Consider the following 26,061-nt stretch of genomic DNA (forward strand, 5'->3'; position numbering starts at 1 on the left):
AAAATGAGAAGAAAACATTGTGATGGGCCCTGTCATGATGACAAGGATAAGAAGGTATAGAAACACAACAAACAACATTTATTAAAAGAGAATGAGTTTCAAAATTGATCTGATTTCTTCCTAAGGCCACGGCCCCACTATCAGTATTCGGTCAGTATTTTTTCTCAGGAGTTGGGGCCAAAACCAGGAGTGGGTGATAAATGCAGAATTAGTGGACTTGTTTCTATTATACCTTTTCTCTGATTGTTCCTCACCTGGTTTTGACTCCCACTCCTGAGAAAAAATGCTGACCAAATATTGACCAAATACTGATAGTGGGACCGTGGCCTAAAACTAACATACAAAGAAATATATAAAACAACCTATAAAGGAAGCCATGATTCAAGGAAATTACATGTCCCACCCACTGGTGAGTATCAAAACCTGGACACACAATAGAACAACATTTGAATAGTTTATAATCCTAATACATATAAAGAAACGCAAATTTGTATATACAATCTCTAGATAAAAAAAGCAAATAATTTTAAAATAAGAAAAAAAAAATTTTCAAAGAGAAAAAAAAAGAAAAATGTGCTTGTTTATGGCTATCTGCTAAAGGGGCATAAAAATTCAGTTCAAAAATTGCTACATTTTCTGAATGTTACTCAAATTTCTGATCATTTCAAAAGCAAACATAAACTTTAATGACCTAAATTTACCACTAAAATAAAATACAATATGTCTTGGAAAAACAGTCTCGGAATCACTGGAATATGTGGAAGCATTCTAGAGTTATTAACGTATAAAGTGATGCAGGTCAATGTGTTAAACTAATACTCTGTTGAAATACCCTTTGAATTTATCACAGCAATGCCCATCTGCCTGTCTACCAGCCTTGCCCACCTGCCTGTCTATTGGCCGTGCCCGCCTGTCTGTCTACCAACCGCACCCGTCTGACTGTCTACCAGCTGTGTCCACCTGTCTGTCTACTGCCGTGTCCGCCACCTGTCTATCAGCTGTGTCTGCCGGGCTGTCTACCAGTCATGCCCGCCTGCCTGTCCACCAGCCATGCGAGTCTGAGTAATGGGTTTTGATGATAATAAATAGTGAATGGTCATTATTATTATTATTATTATTATTAAGAATGCTATGCAAACTACTTATGGATGTCAACAAGCTACCAGAAAGACTATTGCGAGGAGAAGGAGAATAGTTTGAGCTTTGCTTATCCTGCTGGTCAGTTTGGTTTCCTCGTGTGAGCATGTGATACCACTTAGTGTGCTGATAGGGAGATATACAGGGTGGGCCATTTATATTAAAACACCTAAATTAAATGGGAATGGTTGGTGATATCAACTTCCTGTTTGTGGCACATTAGTATATGGGAGGGGGAAAACTTTTCCAGATGGGTGGTGACCATGGTGGCCATTTTGAAGTCGGCCATTTTGGATGCAACTATTTTTTTTTCAATGGGAAGAGGGTCATGTGACACATCAAACTTATTGAAAATTTCATAAGAAAAACAATGGTGCGCTTGGTTTAAACGTAACTTTATTCTTTCATGAGTTTATTATAAGTTTATGATCACTTATAAAATGTGTTCAAAGTACTGCCCATTGTATTGGATTGTCAATGCAACCCTCTTCTCCCACTCTTGACACACTGATAGCAACACTGCAGAAGAAATGCTAGTACAGGCTTCCAGTATCCATTGTTTCAGATGCTGCACATCTCGTATCTTCAAAGCATAGACAATTGCCTTCAGATGACCCCAAAGATAAAAGTCCAAGGGGGTCAGATCGGGAGACCTTGGTGGCCATTCAACTGGCCCACAATGACTAATCCACTTTCCAGGAAACTGTTCATGTAGGAATGCTCGGACCTGACACCCATAATGTGGTGGCGCACCATCTTGTTGGAAAAACTCAGGGAACGTACCATCTTCAGTGCATAAAGAGGGAAACAGATCATCATGTAGCAATTTCAGATATCCAGTGGCATTGAAGTTTCCATTGATGAAGAATGGCCCCACTATCTTTGTACCCCATATACCACACCATACAATCAAGATATGAGATGTGCAGCATCTGAAACAACGGATAAGGGAATCCTGTGCTAGCATTTCTTCTGCGGTGTTGCTATCAGTGTGTCAAGAGTGGGATACAACAATATTCCCATGCCCATAACAAAAAATTTTGCATTGGTAGGTAGGTTCACGACCGAAAAGCAAACATTGTTTTTGGATTTGTGGTTGGCAAATCATATTATTTTATTTTGTTTTAGTTTAAAAAAAAAATCTGAAAAAGATGTGACAAGAGATGCTAGGGAATTCTATATGTGTTGCGTATATGGGTATAAAATTTAACTAGTACAGCAAGTACGCAAAAAAAGGTAGGCAGTCACATTTAAATGTCTGTACTGTTGGCATTTTCCCTTTGTATTTATTAAAAAAATACCCCTTTCTTAAAAATGAATGCGGAAGAAATGCAAAAAGTTGATGTTTATCTCTTGGCATTGTCACAATTGGATTTCAGATTTTTCTTCATTAGAAATCGTCTGATTTATACATTAATGAGATTGAGCCCTTACTCACAGACTATTACTATCATTTCCATTTTCTATCATCATAGTGCTACAATAGTTGATCTGGGACCTGCAAATTTTATAAAATTCAATGCAAAATCGATTCACGTCAAAATTTATTTTCTCATCTCTAATTTTCATACATTGTAAAATACTAGTGTGCACTAATAAAATTACAATGCTCTTAATGTTAGTCTTACTTAGTGATTTGTCAATTATGAAGATTAATATTTAATAGGATGCATTGGTTCACGTATGTAATGAATTCATAAGATAAAGCTGCAAACTAATCTTTTTGAAAACTGCAAATAGAATATCATACCATCATAATTATTTTTAGTGCTATACAACATCATTCTGGATGCAGGTTCATCTCTGCTACATATAAACACATTCTGACTCAGGTATGGTACAGTTGTGCTGTATTGTCTTTTTACCTATTGTATATGGTATTTTTTCTTTTTATCCTACTTACTCAAATGGATCACTGGGATCAGTTCTTTGTAGCTCTGGCGGAATTGGAATTCGTTTGTAGTACATTTCCCAGTCAAATGCTCCCCTCATGGCATCTCCTGCTTGAGCTTCATATCCAAAGTGATTGTGGTCAATCACATCTATCATGGGACACACAATTGTTTTGTGGTTCAGAGCAATCTGATCTGTAAAATGAAAAGCACAGAATACAGGGAGACATATTTAGTCCAATCATTCATCATATTCAAGAAGCTTGACTTAAGAACTTCCTTTAGGGATGAAAGGATTTTCTTTTACTTTTTCCATTTTACCTACTGTGGCTCCCTCAAAGCATTTAACTTTTCAAAGCAGACTCAAGCTGCTATCTTATATGGGGCTCTATAGAGCTGGACAGTGATTAGAGACGATTATACTTTTTTTTTAGGGGAATTGCATCCCAGGGAGATCTGCAGAATCTGAGCCATCTATATTTCTGTCATTCAGCCTCTGCAAGCTGTCCTCAATCTGTCACATGGAGAGATGAGCGCCACTGTCTAAAAAACTCTAGAAACAGCACTTGAAGGAAGCTTTGCTGTGGAATTATCGGACCAGGTTCATGTCTGAATGTTCATTTTCAGCAAACATGCTAAGAATCAGAATGCACCTGCATATGCCACATGCTGTTCGTTTAAATTGTTCTATTCGTAAACCCACAGTGAATATCCATTGTTATCTAAGATAGTTCCCTGGTTCACATACATTCATATGTAGTGGTTTACAGCATCAGAACATTAAAAAGAAAAATTTGTTCATAAACAACTTAAAGGTTATTCTCACAAAGCATAACACATTAATACAAACAGTAGGTCATAAAAAATGAATCGTATACATAATTGACATCAATTATCCTAATTGCATAATTTGTAATAAAACTCTTCAAAATGTCCAAAATGCTACCAGTGTTGCCACTGGCTGCATACTGTTGTAGTTCTTCTCTGAGGCTACGGTCAGATGGCTATAGGTTCTCTCATGGCAGAGAATTGGGACAATTATGCTAATGACATTCGACTCAAACTCTGTGAGAGTTTGAGCCAAGTGCCATCTTAGTGTGATCCAGTTTACAGCACAAGTGTGAAGAAGACAAAAAACTTATTTTCTCCATCTTCTCCATTGTCTTTGTTTGTGTAAATCAGACTGCACTAGGATTACATCCGAGTGCAGTCTGATGTTTTAAATGCATCCATAGACTTTGTATAGGTGGTCATGGTCCAATTACTGAATGTTCTCATGCAGAATTAACATGAGAAATAAAGCACTAGTCGGCATTGCTCCATAGAATAATATTGGTCCGAGTGCTATCTAATAAAACATTGGATAGCACTCGGCCATATTATATGCTCGTGTGAGTAAGCCCTTATAGGAAAATACAATCTAGAGGACAGTGATTTATACCTAACCCACCAATGAAGAAAATCAGCAAAATGGTGCTAAGGACTTTACTAGCAGCACTGCTTCGCATTATTTGTGTTTTTTGCTATACTGTTGCTACAGTAATTCAATTCTGAGCCCCAGGAGAGCTAAAAAGACAAGAGGTGCTCCCACTGTACTACCGTGGGCATCAGGTGAAGCTGAGTTGAAGTATTGGTCACTCACCTGATCAGTTTGTGCGTGGCACAACTACATAGAATGATACATGATGCAATCGTGGCTGTTGCTCGGGCCACTGTGCTCACACCAAATGGAGAGAGGAAATAACTAGTAAAAGAGAAATCATTGTGGTAGATCACAGGTTCTGCCATTGACAAAGTTTAGTCCAGGTGGTAAGTATCAAAATCTTCAAACTTATTGTAATGTGTTTCGGAGTATAACCTATTCCTTGTATCAGCTCCCATAATCCACCGCATTACTCTCTCCTTTACAATCCGAAGCATATCACTAGAGATGAGCGGTGTTCGACTCGAACTGTTCGCCAATCTCAAATTCGAGCTGTTTTGAGTGGTGTTCGAGCCGTTCGGCGAACACGAACGATTTGAAAAAATCCCGCTGTTAAAGGTTATGTTCGATAACTGTGTGTGCACCAAAATCATAACTGGATTTTTTCACAGTAATGCTGATAATCAATGTTAATATGCAGTTTGAGTGTACAGAGGGGCGGGGGGAGGGGCAGGGGATGGATCTCTGCATAAATAATGAAGATCTCCATTTTTTTTCTCTTTCCCGCATTTACAGTGGGGAGGTGCAATCTGTCAGCCTATCAGCAGCGTACACACGGAGCGAACTGCTTTTTTTCACACAAGCAAGGGCATGTGTCATTGGCTGTGTATGTCACATGTCCTTGCCCTATAAGACCCAGCCATTTTCACCATCGCCACCATTTTCTAACTACTGCAGCTGCGTGTTAGACGGCACCGCTGTTGCTGTGTGCGCTATACTTTCAGTGTTAATTTCAAGCCAAATTTCTCTGAAATATACAGATAGCTTGGGATTAGGGAATAGTTGTGATTGCAGTCCTTTTGAGGACTGGGTTCCAGCATTTCCTAAGACTTTTAGCAGGCAGGTCTGTGCTCTTAAATAGATAGGTTGGGAGTAGGGTCTACTTGTAATTGCAGTCCTTTTGAGGACTAGGTTACAGCATTTCCTAGGACTTTTTACCAGGCAGGTCTGTGGCAGTGCTGTGCAAGTGTTTTTCACAGCATTTGGCTAAATCTAGCTAAGCAAATCCTTTTTGGCCTCTTGTAGTGTGTGTTAGTCAGTAGAGTAGCGTATCTGTGTTGCAAGCTACACAACATGTGTAGAGAATACAATTTTTTTTACTGCACCTAGCCAAGTAAAACCTTTCTGGCATAGCATCATTCTATTAGGCCATCTATAATAAGCTCCACCAGCTTGCAAATTACTAATAATTTTTATCTGCATCTAGCTCGGAAAATAATTTTGGGCTTGTCGCAGTGTGTGGGACTTATTCTATTAGTCCATCTATACTAAGCTCCACCAGCTTGCAAATTACAAATAATTTTTATCTGCATCTAGCTCGGAAAATAATTTTGGGCTTGTAGCAGTGTGTGGGACTTATTCTATTAGTCCATCTATACTAAGCTCCACCAGCTTGCAAATTACAAATAATTTTTAGCTGCATCTAGCTCGGAAAATGATTTTGGGCTTATAGCAGTTTGCGGGACTCATTCTATTAGTCCATCTATACTAAGCTCCACCAGCTTGCAAATTACAAATAATTTTTAGCTGTATCTTGTCTGTAAAATAATTTTCGGCATAGCAGCAGTGTTTGGTACTCATTCTATTAGGCCATCTATACTAAGATCCACCAGCTTGCAAATTACAAATAATTTTTAGCTGCATCTAGCTCGGAAAATAATTTTGGGCTTGTTGCAGTGTGTGGGACTTATTCTATTAGTCCACCTATACTAAGCTCCACCAGCTTGCAAATTACTAATAATTTTTAGCTGAATCTTGTTTGGAAAATAATTTTGGACATAGTAGCAGTGTGTGGTACTCATTCTATTAGCTCATCTATACTAAGCTCCACCAGCTTGCAAATTGCAAATAATTTTTAGCTGCATCCAGCTCGGAAAATAATTTTGGGCATAGTAGCAGTGTGTGGTACTCAATCTATTAGGCCATTTATAGTCAGCTCCACCAGCTTGCAAATTACAAATAATTTTTAGCTGCATCTTGTCTGGAAAATAATTTTGGGCATAGTAGTAATGTGTGGTACTCATTCTATTAGGCCATCTATACTAAGCTCCACCAGCTTGCAAATTACTAATAATTTTTATCTGCATCTAGCTCAGAAAATAATTTTGGGCTTGAAGCAGTGTGTGGGACTTATTCTATTAGTCTATCTATACTAAGCTCCACCAGCTTGCAAATTACAAATAATTTTTAGCTGCATCTAGCTCGGAAAATAATTTTGGGCATAGTAGCAGTGTGTGGTACTCATTCTAATAGGCCATCTATACTAAGCTCCACCAGCTTGTAAATTACAAATAATTTTTAGCTGCATCTTGTCTGGAAAATAATTTTGGGCATAGTAGCAGTGTGTGGTACTCATTCTATTAGGCCATCTATACTAAGATCCACCAGCTAGCAAATTACAAATAATTTTTAGCTGCATCTAGCTCGGAAATTAATTTTGGGCTTGTTGCAGTGTGTGGGACTTATTCTATTAGTCCACCTATACTAAGCTCCTCCAGCTTGCAAATTACTAATAATTTTTAGCTGAATCTTGTCTGGAAAATAATTTTTATCAGCATCTAGCTCGGAAAATAATTTTGGGCTTGTAGCAGTGTGTTGGACTCATTCTATTAGTCCATCTATACTAAGCTCCACCACCTGTGTATGTAATAAAATTGTTTTACTGCATCTATCCCAGCCAATCCTTTTGGGCTAATACCACAGTTTAGAAACTCAGCTCTGCTCGGTTCCCATTCATCGTTTTTTGTGCAAACAACTCCAGAGTTGTCAATTAGTTAACCACCAAATGAGTGGAAAAAGGCCTGCTGCTGGTGGAAAGGGGAATTGGCATGTTGGGAAGGGAAAAAAAGGTTGTGTCCGTAGGGTAGGTGTTAAAGCAACAGTAACATCTGCAGAAGAAAGACCATCTTCCAGCCAAACTAAGATGTCTACTTCTTTTAGCGGACAATGTGATACGATCCCTTTCTTACGGCCACGCCAATCGCTACAAATTCCAGATGAGGCACAAAAACAGTGGGTGCTTCAACGGATATCAAGTGCTCCTTTAAGTGGGCTCTCCTCCACCTCAACTTCAACATCACAAATACTCCAGTCCTCAGAGGTGTCACCCCAATCGGACTTGCTTCCTCATAGCTCCCAAGTCTCCAGCTGCCCGTCTGAGTATGGGGTAGAACAGATGGTTGAGTCTGCAGAGCTGTTTACTCATACTATAGCCTGGGAATAAGAGGTCGGCTCCAGAGATTCTGTGAATTCAGACTAGGAAATGATCTGCACTGATGCCCAGAATCTTTATTAGTCGGATCCAGGACCAGACGCAGAAGCTTCTGACCATAATGTAGACCCTCATTCCCAAACTGTAACTCCTGTTGGTGGAGACAATGAGGAAGACGATGATGAGACTCCAATACCTGATTGGAGCGACATCTTGAGTTTTTTGTCAGGGCAGGAAGAGGTTGGCTCTGAGGATGACGGGTGTGAGAATACACAGGGTAATGATGACGAGGTTGCAGATCCCACTTACTGTCCACCCACAGTCAGCCAGTCGATGAGGTCAGCAGAGGAGGTGGGAGGTGGAGGAGGATGATAGTGACGAAGAGGTCAGGTTGCCCCTACCTGGACAGAGATGTAGTACGGGAAGCATGTCAACAACTGCATCCTCAAACACAACTCTGCCTCTGACCACAAGTCGTGGTGGCTCTTCAGGTCGCATGGGTGCTAAGCCTTGCATAGCCTGGGCATTTTTTCAGATCAATAAGCATGACCCAACTCATGTTATCTGTAACATTTGTCACCAAAAGCTAAGTAGAGGCCAAAAAATCCATTGTTTCATGCATGAACCATCACATGGATATGAAGCACAAGTTGCAGTGGGAAGCTCACTGTGCTACAATGCGGCCTAGCGGGCCGGGCCAACCACCGTCTGCCACATCTTGTGCATCCGCGGCCTCTTTATCCTCTGAGACTGGTGGGACAACAGTCACACCTGTTTTTGGACGCAGACCTGCCACCTCTTTACCCACAACAGCCAGCGTGATTGGCAGGTCATCATTTTCTTAGGAGGTGGAAACACCAGCTGGTTTTGAGCGCTCTCCGACATCGAGAGCACCACCTTTGGATCAAGGCAACCTAACATGTCTGCCTGCATCTTCCTCACAGATGTGGACAAGTAAAAGACCATTTCCACCTAGCCATGAGAAAGTTAAGAGGTTGAATTTCACCATCTGCAAGCTGTTGGCTACAGAAATGCTGCCTTTCCGCCTGGTGGACACAGAGGATTTTCGAGACCTTATGTCCGTCGCAGTGCCCCAGTACCAGATGCACAGTCGGCACTACTTCTCAAAGAAAGGTGTGCCTGCGCTCCTCCAGCATGTTGCACACAACATCACCGCTTCTTTGAGAAACTCTGTGTGTGACAGGGTGCATTTCACCACAGACACTTGGACGAGTAGGCATGGACAGGGGCGTTACATGTCGCTGACTGGGCACGGGGTAACTATGGTGACAGCAGGACAAGGGGCTGCTGTCCAAGTCTTGCCGTCCCCATGAGTTGTGAGTCAATCCTCTTTATCTCGAAGTTCCTCCACTGTTTCTGCCTCCTCAACCTCCTCTCGGTCCTCCAACTGCACCGAAAGCCTGTCTGGTCATGCCACATGCTTTCTAATTGCGCAGAAGGGATCCTGCACACCTGTTTACTATGCTGGCAGCAGGGCTCAACGTCATCAGGCGGTTTTTACTTTGAAATGTCTTGCAAATGTGAGTCACACAGCTGAGGAGTTGTGGTCAGCTCTGGAGAACCAGTTTCATGAATGGTTATCTCCACTGGACCTGAAACCAGACTTCACATGCCAGAAATGCAAGCTTGTGTCCCTGTTGGAGGAAAAGTTGCGAAATCAAGAAGAGAGGTTAACTACCTTGAAAATCATTAAGGAAGGTGAAGAGTTCTTAGACAGAGCAGAATTATCTCTTCATGATTCAGAAAGAGAAGAAATTCGAACTGCACCTGACGAAACAGAGGAATGGAAGCATGTGACCCACAGAAGCAGGAGGATCGAGAGGCAGTCAGCACCCATACTGCTCAGGAACCAGTACCAGGCTCTCACACAGGAGAACCATGAAGAAATACAGCAAGATAAGACTTTGCCAGCAATGAATAACCTTGTAAACCCTCAGAATCCTCCTGGATGGAGAAAGAAGAATGTTGTGAAGAAAAAACGGAGAGTGGTGGTCATGGGGGATTCCCTGTTAAGAGGAACAGAGGCCGCTATCTGCAGACCAGACATAACCTCAAGAGAAATGTGCTGTCTTCCAGGAGCAAAAATTAAAGATGTGTCTGACAGGATATCAAGACTCTTCAAACCTACAGATCACTACCCATTCCTGCTAATACATGTGGGGACAAATGACACAGCAAGAAAGGACCTGGAAACCATCTGCAGTGACTTTGAAGACTTAGGCAAGAAAGTGAAAGAATTGGGAGCGCAGGTGGTCTTCTCATCCATCCTCCCAGTGGATGGCCATGGAACAATGAGGTGGAATAAGATTCTACAGGTGAACAACTGGCTACGTCGATGGTGCCGTCAACAAGGATTTGGATTTCTGGATCACGGAATGAATTACCTATACGATGGACTACTTGCTAGAGATGGGGTGCACCTTACGAAGACTGGAAAACATGTATTTGGAAGTCGCCTTGCTACACTCATCAGAAGAGCTTTAAACTAGAACAATGTGGGAAGGGAAGCAAAAGGCCAGAAAAAGCCATACAGCTGACAAATACTATTGAGATCTCTGCTACTGGAAGTGGAAAAGAAGAACAAAGACAAAAAATCTAAATAATAAAAATATGGGAGGAAGAGAAACCAATCACAAACTAAAATGTTTTTATACAAATGCACAAAGCATGGGCAACAAACAAGGAGAATTGGAACTACTAATGCAGGAAAAGGAATATGATGTCATTGGAATCACTGAAACTTGGTGGGACGATACACATGATTGGAATAAAAGGCTAAAAGGATACAACTTATTTGCAAGAAACAGACTTGATAAACGAGGAGGAGGTGTTGCATTGTATGTTAGAAAAGCGTATATCTGCACAGAGATTGAAGCTTCAGAGACTGGGAGTTCTGTGGAAACTGTTTGGGTAAGAATACAAGGAGAGAACAACGGAAAGGACACCATTGTAGGCATTTACTACAGGCCACCTGGGCAAGCTGAAGATATGGATGAACTCTTTATGTATCAAATGACCAAGTTCTCCAAAAAATATGACGTAGTTGTCATGGGAGATTTCAACTATCCAGACATTTGTTGGGAATCTCTCTCAAGTAAAACTAACAGGTCAAGCAAATTCTTATCCTCTCTTGCTGACAACTTTATCTTCCAAAAGGTAGGGGAGAAAACAAGGGGATCTGCTACTTTGGATCTAATCCTTATAAACAGGGAGGAAATGGTTGAGGAGGTAAAGGTGGCTGGGACCCTAGGAGGCAGCGATCATGCTATTATAGAATTTTGGATAACTAGAGGAGGAAGACATGTGAAGACTCAAACTTCAAGGTTAGATTTTAGAAAGGCAGATTTTAAGAGACTCAGAAAGAGAATAGGAGGGATCCAATGGCTGGATGTCCTTAAGGACAAAAATGTCCAGGAAGGATGGGAAATTTTTAAAAATGAGATTCTCAAAGCACAATCGTTAACAATCCCGAAAAGTAGGAAGAATGGGAAGCATTTAAGGAAACCAGGATGGATGAACACAGAACTTAAACACATGCTAAAAAGAAAGAAAGAAATGTTTATTAAATGGAAAGAGGGAGGCATATCTAAAGAAGATTATAATGCAGTCTGCAGATCCTGTAGGGCACGTATCAGGTTAGCTAAAGCTGACAATGAATTAAGGCTTGCAAGAGATGTCAAAAGCAATAAAAAAGGATTTTGGGGGTATGTCAAAAGTAAAAGAAAAGTCAAAGATGCTATAGGATTTTACAGGATGAAAATGGAGACATGGTAAGAGAGGATGTTGAGAAGGCCGAACTTTTTAATTCCTATTTTGCATCTGTTTTCTCTCAGAAAGAAAATGTAACATCAACTGATCTTCACTGTCCTTTTAAAGGAATAGAGGAATCCAAGTTATCAGTAAACAGAAAGATTGTGAGGGAATATTTAGCTAACATAAATGTGTTCAAGTCTCCAGGTCCAGATGAATTACACCCCAGAGTACTGAAGGAGATTGTAGAAGAAATTTTAGAACCACTCTCCATAATCTTTGAAAATTCTTGGAGAACAGGAGAAGTCCCAGAAGACTGGAGAAGAGCAAATGTTGTTCCTATCTTCAAAAAGGGGAAGAAGGTGGACCCAGGGAACTATAGGCCGGTGAGTCTGACTTCTATACCAGGAAAGATCTTTGAACAAATTATTAAACAACATGTATGTAAGTACATGGATAAGAATGAAGTGATTAACCAGAGTCAGCATGGGTTTGTAACTAACAAGTCATGTCAGATTAACTTAATTTCCTTCTATGACAGAATCACTGACTGGGTGGATCAGGGAAATGCTGTAGATATAGTATATCTTGACTTCAGCAAAGCATTTGACAAAGTATCTCACATCATCCTTACTGAAAAAATGACCAAGTATGCAATGGACCAGGCAACTGTTAGGTGGATTCATAACTGGCTTAGTGATCGGACTCAAAGGGTGGTTGTAAATGGCTTCACATCCAGCTGGATGAATGTCTCAAGTGGGGTACCACAGGGCTCCATCCTGGGACCTGTATTGTTCAACATCTTTATCAATGATTTAGATGAAGGAATTGAGGGTAAACTGATTAAATTTGCTGATGACACAAAGCTAGGAGGGATAGCTAATACTAGAGAAGAGAGAGAGAGTATTCAAAAAGACCTAAATAAACTGGAGCAGTGGGCAGCAACCAACAGAATGGTTTTTAACAGGGAAAAATGCAAAGTACTACATCTGGGCAATAAAAATGAAAAAAGCATATACAGAATGGGAGGAATAGAGCTAAGCAACAGTACATGTGAAAAAGACTTAGGTATACTAATAGATCATAGACTGAACATGAGTCAACAGTGTGATGCAGCAGCAAAAAAGGCAAATACAATTCTGGGATGTATTAACAGAAGCATACAGTCTAGATCACGTGAAGTCATTATCGGTCTTTACTCCTCTTTGGTCAGACCTCATCTGGAATACTGTGTACAGTTTTGGGCACCACATTTTAAAAAAGACATAGACAAACTGGAGCAAGTTCAGAGAAGAGCGACCAGAATGGTGACTGGTCTGCAAACCATGTCCTATGAGGAACGGTTGCAGGATTTGGGAATGTTTAGCTTGCAAAAAAGAAGACTGAGAGGAGACTTAATAGCTGTCTACAAATATGTCAAGGGCTGTCACATTGTAGAAGGATCATCTTTATTCTCATTTGCACAAGGAAAGACTAGAAGCAATGGGATGAAACTAAATGGGAGGAGACACAGATTAGATATTAGAAAAAACTTTTTGACAGTTAGCGTGATTAATGAGTGGAACAGGCTGCCACGAGAGGTGGTGAGTTCCCCTTCAATGGACGTCTTCAAACAGAGGCTGGACAGACATCTGTCTGAGATGATCTAGTGAATCCTGCTTTGAGCAGGGGGTTGGACCAGATGACCCAGGAGGTCCCTTCCAACTCTACCATTCTATGATTCTATGATTCTATGATTCTAAGACCGTGTGCGACAATGCTGAAAACCTCGGTGTGGCCCTTCACCGGTGCAATGTCACACACGTGCCTTGTATGGCTCATGTGTTGAACCTGGTTGTCCAGCAATTTTTAGGCCACTATCCCAGACTAGATGGCCTTCTGCAGAGGGCACGGTCGCTGTGTGCTCACTTCCGCCGTTCGCATCCCGCAGCTCAGCGACTTACATCTCTACAGAAGTCGTTGGGCCTGCCACTTCACCGGCTAAAATGCGATGTGCCTACCCGGTGGAATTCAACTCTGCACATGTTGCAGCAACTGTGGCAGCACCGACAAGCCCTGGTGCAATACGTTCTGACGTATAGCCTGGGCCAACGGGATCCAGAGGTGGGGCAAATCACGCTGGAGGAGTGTTTAGTGCTGAGGATGCCATTATCAGCATGACTATTCCGGTGATTTACATGCTGGAGCACATGTTAAACAGAATTCGGAGTCAGGTGGTGCGACAAGAGGAGGTGGAGGAAGTAGAGGAGGAGGAGTTGTATGCGGAAGGGCTAACATCTGCAAGGTCCAGACGGTCGGCAGCACCAAGGCGGCAGGCATGTGAGGGTGGGGGAGATGGATTTACCAGGGTGCACGGTAGCAGCCAAACTAGTGAGGAAGGTGCAGGAACCAAGAAAGTAGTGGAGGACGAACTGATGGAAGACTCATCAGATGAAGAAGACCTTGATCACATTTCTGTTTTGCGAGGTTGGGGGGAGAGGGCAGAGGAAGAAAGCATGATTGTTACCTCACCACCAACACAACAGGGACTTGGTGCTCCTGGATGCACAAGACACATGAGTGCCTTCTTGCTGCACTACCTGCAACATGACCCTTGAATTGTCAGAATTCGAAATAATCCTGACTGCTGGGTTGCCACACTGTTAGATCCCCGGTACAAAAGTAAATTTGCCGAAATAAATCCTGCCATAGAAAGGGATTCACGCATACAGGAGTATCAGCAGAGACTGTTGCAGAATCTTACATGTGCTTTTCCACAAAACACCAGTGGTGCACGTAGTGAATCTCACAGTTCCAACTTGCCAACCGTGGGACTGTCGAGTGTTCAGCACTCAAACCGTAACAGAAACACAGTATCTGCTGGTAACAGCAATTTTGCGGAATCATTTCACAGCATTTTTAGCCCATCCTTTGCAAGGCCACAGGAGACAAGAAGTCTGACACATAGTCAACACCTAGAAACGGTGGTACAGGAGTATCTCCAAGTAAACATCGAAGCCATGACTGTGTCACTGGACCCTTGCTCCTTTTGGGCTTCCAATCTGGATAAATGGCCGGAACTCACCACTTACGCCTTGGAGATCTTGTCATGCCCCGCAGCCAGCGTTCTCTCTGTACATGTGTTCAGCGCTGCTGGTGGTGTGCTGACAGATAAGCGCACGCAGCTGTCCACTGAGAATGTAGACAGACTCACGTTCATAAAGATGAACAAATCTTGGATCCAAAAGGACTTTTCTAACCCTGTGTCATCCTGGTGAGAGTAATAGCTTGAGGATTTCGATAAATCACCTCACCAACCATTTTAAGCTTGCAAATTACTAATAGTTTTTAGCTGCATCTTGTCTGGAAAATAATTTTAGGCCTGTAGCAGTGTGCGGTACTCATTCTATTATGCCATCTATACTAAGCTCCACCAGCTTGCAAATTACTAATAATTTTTAACTGCATCTTGTCTGTAAAATAATTTTGGGCATAGTAGCAGTGTGTGGTACTCATTCTAATCAACCATTTTAAGCAACTCTGGGGCAATTGATGCCACTGAAGGGGTGTCTGTGGCACAAATTTTTGATAAAAATGGAGACTCTTTTTGGAGTCCCCTTGCTTTGTTTTACGTGACGTTGCCATCGTCAATTAGAGGTGGGTTGGGTCCCCCCCCCCTTTTAACCGTAAGAAAATACATACACTATAGCTTGGGGTAACACAGATGGTTGAGTCTGAAGAGCTGTTTACTCAGAGGTCTGCTCCAAAGCTTCAGTGTCTGCTAGTCAGCGTAGTAATCCAGCTACGAAGCAAGCTGCACCGCCTGTGTATCTAATAATGATTTTTAAATTCATCTAGCCTAGGCAGACTGTGGGGACCCATAACCAAACCCAGACGCTCAGCCCCCTAACGCCCCCCTTCCATTGACAATACAATCATGTAACTCTTACAACTGGATGGGTGAGGATCGGTCACAGCTTTATTAACTGTTTATACTCATTCCATTAGAAATGCATTTTATTTCTAAAATAATTCAGCTTTTTGCAGCATTTCCTGTGTCTCCAGTCTCCACAACGGCAAGTTGGCCAACAAGTGTAACTCTCCAACATGTCCTTTCTATTTCCAGGCCACGGAGGATTCTGCTTACTCGTATGCAGGACTCTGACCCCCATCCATCACTCTTAACGCTTGTTCCACTCCGTCCTAGAGTCGTGACAGTAATATGTCCAGTCCAATATCCATTGAGTGAACACCGTCGGGACATATGATGCCTGCTTTATCTCCTTCCTGTTGTCGGTGTCGTATCACTACACAGCCTCTGTTTCTTATAAATTTTGCCATCCGAATATTTATTACCTGCCTTGTCCGTTCGATGGCCGTGATGTCTCACGCACCTTGCCATACCGTTCTCGGTACAATCACTGACCATACTATAGTTAGTTTTGTTAAAAATTCTCTGAAGCGCTCAGTGTCTAGTTTCATTATTGCCATTAGTTATGCGCTCTTGTGATAAGCTATGTCTTTTCCCCTGGCCTGTATAACTATGATGACCGGACCTCTTGCCTCTCTCCCTACCTTGTGTAGCGTCGGCGTCCCTGCCCTCTGCTAGGCAGGGACGCTGTTCCCCTCACCTCTCTGCTCCGAGCCCGGCGTCCTCCTCCCACTCTGCTGGCAGCGTGCGCTCCTTCCCGGCCACTGTGCTTAGGGCGCGCGCGCTCCCTCCCTCTTAAAGGGGCCGCGCGCGCCGTCCTAAGGAGTCCCCGGCCAATGGCCGGAGGACTTCACCATATATAAGGCACCTCCTCCAAAATGGAGGTGCCCGAGCAATGTTGTTGCACTGTTCACTACTCTGCTTCAGCCCTCAGGTCCCGTTGCCAGTTACCTGTCAGTTACCTGCCTGATTCCTGCCAGAGTCCTGCCAGTTTGCTGTCTGTTTCCTGCCTGATATTCCTGCTACCTGCTTGCTAGCCTGAGGTCCGACGGTCTGCCTTCCTACTCCTGTCAGTCTGTCTATGGACCAGCTTGGCCGCTCACCTGGGAGCGCACATCTGCTACCTGCCTGCTAGCCTACCTGGAGGCTCCGTCGTCACGTGCTGTGACCACCTGCTATTCCAGAGACTCCTGCCCGCTCACCTGGGAGCGCTCCTCCGCTACCTGCCTGCTTGCCTACCTGGAGGCTCTGCCGTCACGTGCTGTGACCACCTGCTATTCCAGAGACTCTTGCCCGCTCACCTGGGAGCGCTCCTCCGCTACCTGCCTGTTTGCCTACCTGGAAGATCCGCCGTCACATGCTGTGACCACCCGTTCATCCAGAGACTCTCGCTTGCTCACCTGGGAGCATACATCTTCCATCTGCCTGCTAGCCTACCTGGAGGTTCAGCCATCACAGGTCGTACCTACCCTTTATCCAGAGACTGCCCCGGTCACTTGCCGTGACCTCCAGCCCGTTCTTCCAGAGACTGCCCCGGTCACTTGCCGTGACCTCCAGCTCGTTCATCCAGAGACTGCCCCGGTCATTTGCCGTGACCTCCTGCCCGTTCACCCAGAGACTGTCCCGGTCACCTGCTGTGACTGCCTGCCCGTCTTCCCTGGTCGCCACCTGCTCCCTTACAAGGACCGTCCCCTTGTATAGTAGCTCTGAGGTTCCGCCTCCCAGACCCGTTACACCTTGATTACTTCCATTAGTACCTGTGGCCATTGCAGGCCTCTAATACCTCTCCAGTTCAAATATGTGTTATGAAACTCCAATTTCCTCCCACCTGGGTGGACTTTCACCCTTCTTTCTGCACAATATATATACGAGTTCTTAATCATTGCATAGCAAAAAAGCAGCAAGGAAGTGGTATTTATATGTCATGTCCTGCTATGCACCTGTTCAAGGCTGAGTTAATCAGAAATTTAAACACACATACCATGTTAAAATCGTATAGCACAGAAACAATGCATATAAATGTAAATAATCAAAAAGAAAAAGAAAAGAAGAAAAATGGAACATATATATAATAATAATCTATAAATGATCACTCATAATGATACATCAAATAATGTCTGATGTTTAAACCCGCTGGTACACGTGTATTTAAAGTATAAATCCACCAACTTTCTCTATTAAGGATCGTTCTCCTATAATCATCCACCAAATCTCCACCAATCGCCACTGCCCACGGAGGGGCCACCACAGTCAGTGAATCCTTCCTTATTTAGTATAGAGTCTACCAATACTTTGGGCGTATTAGCCCAGCTGCGAAGCAAGCTGCACCGCCTGTGTATCTAATGAGAATTTTTAACTGCATCTAGCCTAGGCAGACTGTGTGGACCCCCAACCAAACCCAAACGCTCTGCATCTAACCCAGCCAATCATTTGATAGTATTGCTCATAGCAGAGTCGCTTGGGCTCTAAACCTTGCATAGCCTCTGCATTTTTTCAGATCGCTAAGGATGACCTAACTCGTGTTATCTGTAACATTTGTCACCAAAAGCTAAGTAGAGGTTAAAAAATACATAAGGTACAGCAATAGGGGTTCAAGAAAACCACACAGGAAAAATGAGTATTTAAAGCGAGTGTAGTGCTACAATTAGTTAAAACTTAACATTTATTACAACTGAATAAAAAAGTAATACACAAGTCCAAAGGACCTAAAAACAAGTATAAGCCTGTCTGTGATAGTGAGTGACCCTAACAATCAATAGCTCATTATGTCCAGGAATATAACCATATGTGATACCAACATAGTTTACCTGTAACATCACACAGAAAATGGCGGGAAAATAGTAACAGAGCTCTCAAGACAGTGTCTCAAACGTATCGTGTCTCAGCCCACAAGAACCTTAATACATTTACACAATTAATGGTGAGCCTTTAAACACCTATAAATATGCTAATGGAACGACCTCACCAGATAGAATGTTGGTTCTTGCTCTCTGGCTTTAAGACAGCTCCATGTGATGGGGCATCCAAAACCTTATTCAGCCTCCAGCAACTCACAGCACACCGCTCCCAACGCGTTTCATTGCCTCAGCTAATCATCAGGGGAGAAGAGGGTGTCATGCGGTATAGAAGCTGGCATAAAACGCTCAGCTTATCCATTAGACAGTGCCGATAACAGGCAGATAGGTCCTCCTTTTGAATATGTCAACGCTTACAAGCGGGCGCGTCACTTCCGGTTCCGGCCAGACGGTATCCGGTATGTGGAACGCAGGCACCGGCCGTGACACGCAAACGTCACTTCCGGCTCGCGCGTCCCACAGGAAGCCAGTGCACAGACCAGGAAGCGACGAGTAGGGGGAATGAACACGGTGTGCCCACACATAGCACGCCGCGGTGGGTGGTAACAAGCACCCCCACCCACCCAAACTCGCCCCCACCAGGAGGGGTGTCAGAAAAAAAGAAAAATGTATGACACTCCTCCGGTCACATACCATATGGCGAGCAGTCTATAATGACCACGCTAGACATACCCCAGTGGTCAAAAGACTGGAGATACTTCACGGGTCAAGTCAGATCAGTGGTAATGAGACAGAGGACAACCTCGCACACATAAAGCCCAAAAAGGAAGGAGAGGTAATTTGTAAAAATAGGGAGAAAACTGGGGAGGACCGCACCTCCAGAGCAAGGGAAGGAGGAAGGGGAGATGAGAAACGAGAAGAAGGAGAGTGGATAATGGGGCGTAACACAGGAAAAGATATTGAGCAAAACATCAAAATCAACCAGGTGAATACGCCGAGGGGAGTAGAGACAGCAGAGGGGACTACACAGCCCTATTGATAAACTAATGAGGACTGTCCCTACCTGTCAGTGGAGGTTGGCACCCTAAAACCTGCGCAAGTGGCGCCCCCACTCCGCGGCGGCTGTCCCTACTCTCCTTGCCCTATTTCGCCCTGCACTCATAAGAAGGACCTGAAGGACAACTGTTCATTTACGCCCCGAGGGGCCATTGTCTGCAATCTAAAAATCCACTTAGTCTCCCTTTGGAGAATCAATTTGTCCCAATCACCCCCTCTTGGCGGGGCAATCAATTTATCGATTCCCATGAATCGTATCACGTTCGTGTCGTTAGGATGCACGTTGTTCACATGTCTCGCCAGGGGGGTGTCTCTTTTCAGGGCTATATCCCGTTGATGTTCCCCCACTCTTCTTCTTAGTTCTCTTTTAGTTTTCCCCACATATTCCACCCCGCACACACAAATGGCCATATAGATTATCCCCTTGGATCTGCAATTGATAAAATGTTTGACGACAAAGGTTTCTCCGGTGACATTGCTTCTAAAGTCCTTTCCTTGTATCATAACTTTACATGATACACATCCACTACATCTGAAACTACCATTGATAGAACTTCTTAACCAATTGTTTCCCAGATGACCCGTGTAGTGTCTGTGGACCAGTCTGTCCCTAAGGGATCTGCCCCTTTTATAGGTAATCATGGGTCTTAAATCGACCACATCACCAATGTCTTCATCCATTTGGAGGATCGGCCAATGTTTGTGTAGCATCTCACGAACTGTATGTGCCTGATTGGAGAAGGTAGTAATAAGTCTACATGGAGCACTATCTTTGCTCGGTTTAGGGGGTGGGTGTAGTAGGGAGGTGCGGTCACTATCCAGGATCTCACCATAAGCCTCGGCCACCACCTTCCTGGGGTAACCCCTCTCGTGAAAACGCCGACAGAGGTCACTGGCCTGAGCTCTAAAGGTGACGTCATCTGAGCAATTTCTTCGGATCCTCATGAACTGCCCCTTCGGTATTCCCCTCTTAAGGGGGACAGGATGGTTACTTTCCCATCTGAGAAGGGAATTCGAAGCAGTTGTTTTCCTATAGGTACTTGTCACTATCTCGCCATCCATACCTATCTGGATGAGGATATCGAGGAAGGGCAGCTCATGAGGACCAAACTCAAAAGTAAAATGTAGATTGAGATCGTTGTGGTTCAGTCTGTCGACGAGATCCCCAAAGGATTTTTTGTCCCCCTTCCACAATACTAGGACATCGTCAATGTATCGAACCCACAACAGGATGTTGTCGCCACCCACCATAGGAATATCACCAAACACGACAGTTTCTTCCCACAGCCCAGGTAAAGATTAACATACGATGGGGCACAGGGACTCCCCATCGCAGTGCCCCTGAGCTGGTGGAAATACTTCCCGCCGAAAAGGAACACATTTTTTGTCAAGCAGAACTGTAGGGCCTCCATCACAAAGTGATTATGTCTCTCAAATTACTTGCCCCTCCCACTGAGGAAGAACCGTATTGCTTCCAAACCCCTGTCGTGTGGTATTGAGGAGTACAATGACTCAACATCAATACTAGCTAATGTCACGTCCTTGTCCACCGTTATACTTTCCAAATTACGGAGCAGGTCATTGGTGTCGCCAATAAATGAATTAAGGCTTAGGACAAAAGGTTTGAGTACCTTCTCAAGGTATATTCCCAAATTTTGGGTTAGGTTATTCACCCCAGATACGATTGGGCGTAAAATACATAGTTTGAGTACTTCATGCATGAACCGTCACATGGATATGAAGCATAAGTTGCAATGCGAAGCTCACTGTGCTACAATGCAGCCTAGCAGGCCGGGACAACCACCATCTGCCCCACCTGTGTCATCCTGGGGAGACTAAAAGATACTGCGTAGTCTTTTCCCAAAATTTGAGGGAATTACCACGGGAATGGTTTGGAAGAGGTATAAGAGTTAAGGTATGTCGTTCATTTTTAGTATACTTATTCTGCCGAACCAGGAAAAATCCTTCACCGTCCAAGAAGTAAGATCTTTATGGAGTTGTTCAATAAAGGGCCCAAAATTAAGATAAAATAGACAGGATAGGTCTCTATGAATACGAATTCCTAAGTATTTGATACCCTGTGAGGGCCAGGCAAAGGGAAAGTTGGACTGGATGGAATCCTGTATTGATTTGGGGAGGGAGACATCGAGGGCCTCAGACTTCGCTGCATTGATTTTAAAATTTGACCATGTACCAAAGTGATCTATTTCAGCCATAACAGCAGAGATGGATATATGTGATTGAGTTATATATACTAGGACATCATCAGCAAATGCAGAGCACTTGAACTCGGTGCCTCCCACCTCAATCCACCTAATATTGGGGTTATCGCGAATTGATGAGAACAGGTGCTCCATCAGTAAGATGTGTAAGAGAGGGGACAGAGGACATACCTGCCTTGTCCCATTGGTGATTATGAAAGGTGATGAAAATGTTCCATTTATCTTCAGCCTAGCTGATGGATTGCGATACAGGGCCATGATTTCGGCTATAAAAGGGTCCCCTAGACCCCGTCCCAAAGCTTTTTAAGAGAATAATATATGGCGTGCCAGGAGACTCTATGGAATGCTTTCTCAGCATCCAAGGAGAGTATCTAATTACAAATTTTTAACTGCATCTAGCCCAGGCAATACTTTGGGCCTAGTAGCAGTGTCTGCTAGTCAGCAGAGTAGCCACCGCCTGTAGATCTAATTACAAATTTTTAACTGCATCTAGCCCAGGAAATACTTTGGACCTAGTAGCAGTGTCTGCTAGTCAGCGGATTATCCCACCTGTTAAGCAAGCTACACCACCTGTAGTTTGGACACTTAATTTTTTCAAAGGAAATGCTTCAGGCCCCCGGGACTCTCAGTGAAGAGCATCGGGGAGGCACCCCAAGGCACAGAGGCTGGGACTGGCGGTAGGACGCCTTGCGGTAGACCACCAAGCTCGATCCTTATAAAAGCTTTTTAACTGCAGCAGATTTAGTGAATCTACTGGAGCTGGAATTCCAGCAGCTGCTGGCATCAGACTTGCACTCCATTAGATCCTTGTAAAAGGATTTAAAGTGTACTCATTAAAATTACAGAGAAAATTTAAATTAAAAAGCTTAGACCTGCCTCCACCGCAGGGGGGCTCGCTCGACCCACCAGCGGACAGGCACCAGTATTGGGAGAGGGGGGCTGGCCGTCAGGGTCCACCGCAGCTCTGGCACAAACCCGGCGACAAGAAGGTCGCACGGGCAGGAATGGACTGGCCGTGTCAGCTTCGCACTTTTTTGGTTTTAGAAGGGCATGACATGCCTATATCTGTGTCTCCCCCTCCTTTTACTCCTCCACCTCTTTTCTTTTCGCATGAGTATATGTACTTGTCACTTTTCCATGTGTTAGTTGTGTCTTCTGAGCAGTTTGTCAGGTTTTGGACACCTTTGAAGGTCTTTTCTATGTGTTTCTATGTGTTTTTGTTTGCCTGCCATTGGTTTTAACGGTGTTCGACGGTGTTCGACGAACAGTTCGACGAACAGTTCGACGAACAAACGGGTGTTCGACGAACCGAACTGAACTCGAACAATACGGGGGTGGCTCAACTCTACATATCACTTTAAGCACAACCCACCAATGAATAAAAAAAAAGCGAAACTTAACTGAAAGACTGAAAGTACTCAGAGGCACAAAAAGAGAGTGAATCACAAATGGCTCATGGGAAATGCAGATTTTGTGAAACATGATACAGTCTCATCACTACAAGTAAAGTCCCTAGCGCTGCTAACCCCTACTGTGCTGTTTGCAGTAGCGATGTCTCCCTGTATTGAATCCTTTGGTGTAGTATAAATGTAGTGTAGCTGATACACATACGAGACATTGAAATTCTCCATAGCCTGTATTAAAGGGAACACATTTGCTCATGCTCGTCCTGTAAATTAAAAATTACAGCAGGTGTGGGCAAGTGGCAACTCTGTGTAAATATTGGGTACTTTGGAGAGAGTTTTATTACACACAATGCAATTTGGATATTTGATGCTAATTAGATATCTGTAGAATGCAAGCTCGCAAGGGCAGGGCCCTCTTCCCACTGTACCATTGCTTATTTGTTACTGTAAGTGATATCTGTATTTTGTATGTAACCCCTTCCTATGTACAGAACCATGGAATCAATGGCGCTATATACAGTACAGACCAAAAGTTTGGACACACCTTCTCATTTAACGATTTTTCTGTATTTTCATGACTATGAAAATTGTAAATTCACACTGAAGGCATCAAAACTATGAATTAACACATGTGGAATTATATACTTAACAAAAAAGTGTGAAACAACTGAAAATATGTCTTATATTCTAGGTTCTTCAAAGTAGCCACCTTTTTTTCCTGCTGAATAGACTGTTAGAATTTGTATTATGGCAAGAAAAAAGCAGCTAAGTAATGAAAAATGAGTGGCCATCATTACTTTAAGAAATGAAGGTCAGTCAGTCCAAAAAATTGGGCAAACTTTGAAAGTGTCCCAAAGTGCAGTTGCAAAAACCATCAAGCGCTACAAAGAAACTGGCTCACATGAGGACCACCCCAGGAAAGGAAGGCCAAGAGTCACCTCTGCTTCTGAGGATAAGTTTATCTGAGTCACCAGCCTCAGAAATCGTAGGTTAACAGCAGCTCAGATTAGAGACCAGGTCAATGCCACACAGAGTTCTTTGTGCGACGCAGAAAAGGTGAACGGATGGACTCTACATGCCTGGTTCCCACCGTGAAGAATGGAGGAGGAGGTGTGATGGTGTGGGGGTGCTTTGCTAGTGACACTGTTGGGAATTTATTCAAAATTGAAGGCATACTGAACCAGCATGCCTACTACAGCATCTTGCAGCGGCATGCTATTCCATCCGGTTTGCGTTTATTTGGACCATCATTTATTTTTCAACAGGACAATGACCCCAAACACACCTCCAGGCTGTGTAAGGGCTATTTTACCAAGGGGGAGAGTGATGGGGTGCTATGCCAGATGACCTGGCCTCCACAGTCACCAGACCTGAACCCAATCGAGATGGTTTGGGGTGAGCTGGACCGCAGAGTGAAGGCAAAAGGGCCAACAAGTGCTGAGCATCTCTGGGCACTCCTTCAAGATTGTTGGAAGACCATGTCCGGTGACTACCTCTTGCAGCTCATCAAGAGAATTCCAAAAGTGTGCAAAGCAGTCATCAAAGCAAAGGGTGGCTACTTTGAAGAACCTAGAATATAAGACATATTTTCAGTTGTTTCACACTTTTTTGTTAAGTATATAATTCCACATGTGTTAATTCATAGTTTTGATGCCTTCAGTGTGAATGTACAATTTTCATAGTCATGAAAATACAGAAAAATCTATAAATGAGAAGTTGTGTCTGTACTGTAAATAAATTATAATAATAATAATATTGTACATTATTCATTCACCTATTTTGGGTTCCCCTCATTCAAACCATATCACAGTTGTATTTGGTTAGAAAAGAACAAGGAGCAGAAGGTAACAAACAGAGACCAAATTTTTATAAGTGTGGCTGGAGTGTGGGGAAAAACATTGAAAAGTGGGAAACCCCTTTAACTCTTCACAATTCCTCACAACTGCTTTAAAAAAGATAATCATGTTAATTTGGGTATGTACAAGAGGTCTTATCCAGGTGGATTCCATTCTGATAACTCCCTGAAAAACATTAACTAAGGTTATGTTTCCACAATGAGTAGTGCTGAGCGAGCATGCTCGACACTGCTCAGTACTCACCCGAGCATCTCACTACTCGGGATGTTCGGTGAGCACCGAGCATATCCGGGTTACTCGGGTGGGAGCTCGGGTCTCCGCCCTGCACGTTTGGCGCTTTTTACAGAGCCAATGAACAAGCAGGGATTGCCAGCCAGTCACTGTAATGCCGCAGCCATGTTGTTTGTGGGCATTACAGTGATTGGCTGGCCGCACAGCGTCACCTCGAGTATTTAAAACAGGGCGCCGCCATCTTGGACACAGTCGCTCCAGATCAGCCAGTGTAGGGTCAGTGCTGCTGAGCAAGGGAGATATTTATACTCTGAAATAGTTAGTGTAGGGTCTCTAAAGCCTGCCAAATCAAACAAACAGTCCTTCTCAGGACTAATATCCATCCCAGATATCAGGCAGGCATGTAGGCTGTATAGGAGACGCAGTGGTTATACCAACAAATGCTGCATTACAGTCCTGTGTGCTCCTGGTGGTCAAATTGCTAGACTTATTCCCCAGTCTCAGGGGCCAGGAAAAATCCTTTTTTTTTCATCTAAATCCTGTATTTTTTTTTTCCTCAGTCAGACTTTACAAATACGTGTCTTATTAACCTTTTGGTATCCCCCACTCCCCCAAAAAATTAAGTGTGTCTGTGACTGTTCAGACACCAATATATCTGTTTAAAAGAGTCTGGTGTAGGCCATGATAACTAGAACTGTGGTTTTGCAGTTCCACAATTCAAATCTCTGTATTATCCGGCTTTTGGCATTTTTTCCGTAAAAAAATCTGTAATATTGTGTCCCTGACTGTTCAGACACAAATATATCTGTTTAAAATAGTCTAGTGTAGGCCAGATAACTAGAACTGTGGTTTTGCAGTTCCACGGTTCAAAT

The 26,061-nt window shown here is 43.4% G+C and overlaps 1 protein-coding gene across 2 annotated transcripts in view; it reads right to left on the bottom strand.

Annotated features, from left to right (window-relative positions):
* Window positions 1–26,061, bottom strand: part of GALNTL6 (polypeptide N-acetylgalactosaminyltransferase like 6) — a 3,351,701-nt gene that overhangs the window by 1,002,103 nt on the left and 2,323,537 nt on the right. For both annotated transcript variants that reach the window (XM_073656298.1, XM_073656306.1), the window contains exon 6: window positions 3,041–3,224. In XM_073656298.1, the coding sequence (XP_073512399.1) occupies window positions 3,041–3,224 (184 nt within the window). The remainder of the gene's footprint in view (window positions 1–3,040; window positions 3,225–26,061) is intronic.

Source organism: Phyllobates terribilis, unplaced genomic scaffold (genome assembly GCF_046119375.1).
Source record: "Phyllobates terribilis strain yellow unplaced genomic scaffold, ASM4611937v1 Scaffold_1__5_contigs__length_1240528914, whole genome shotgun sequence".
Lineage (NCBI taxonomy): Eukaryota > Metazoa > Chordata > Amphibia > Anura > Dendrobatidae > Phyllobates > Phyllobates terribilis.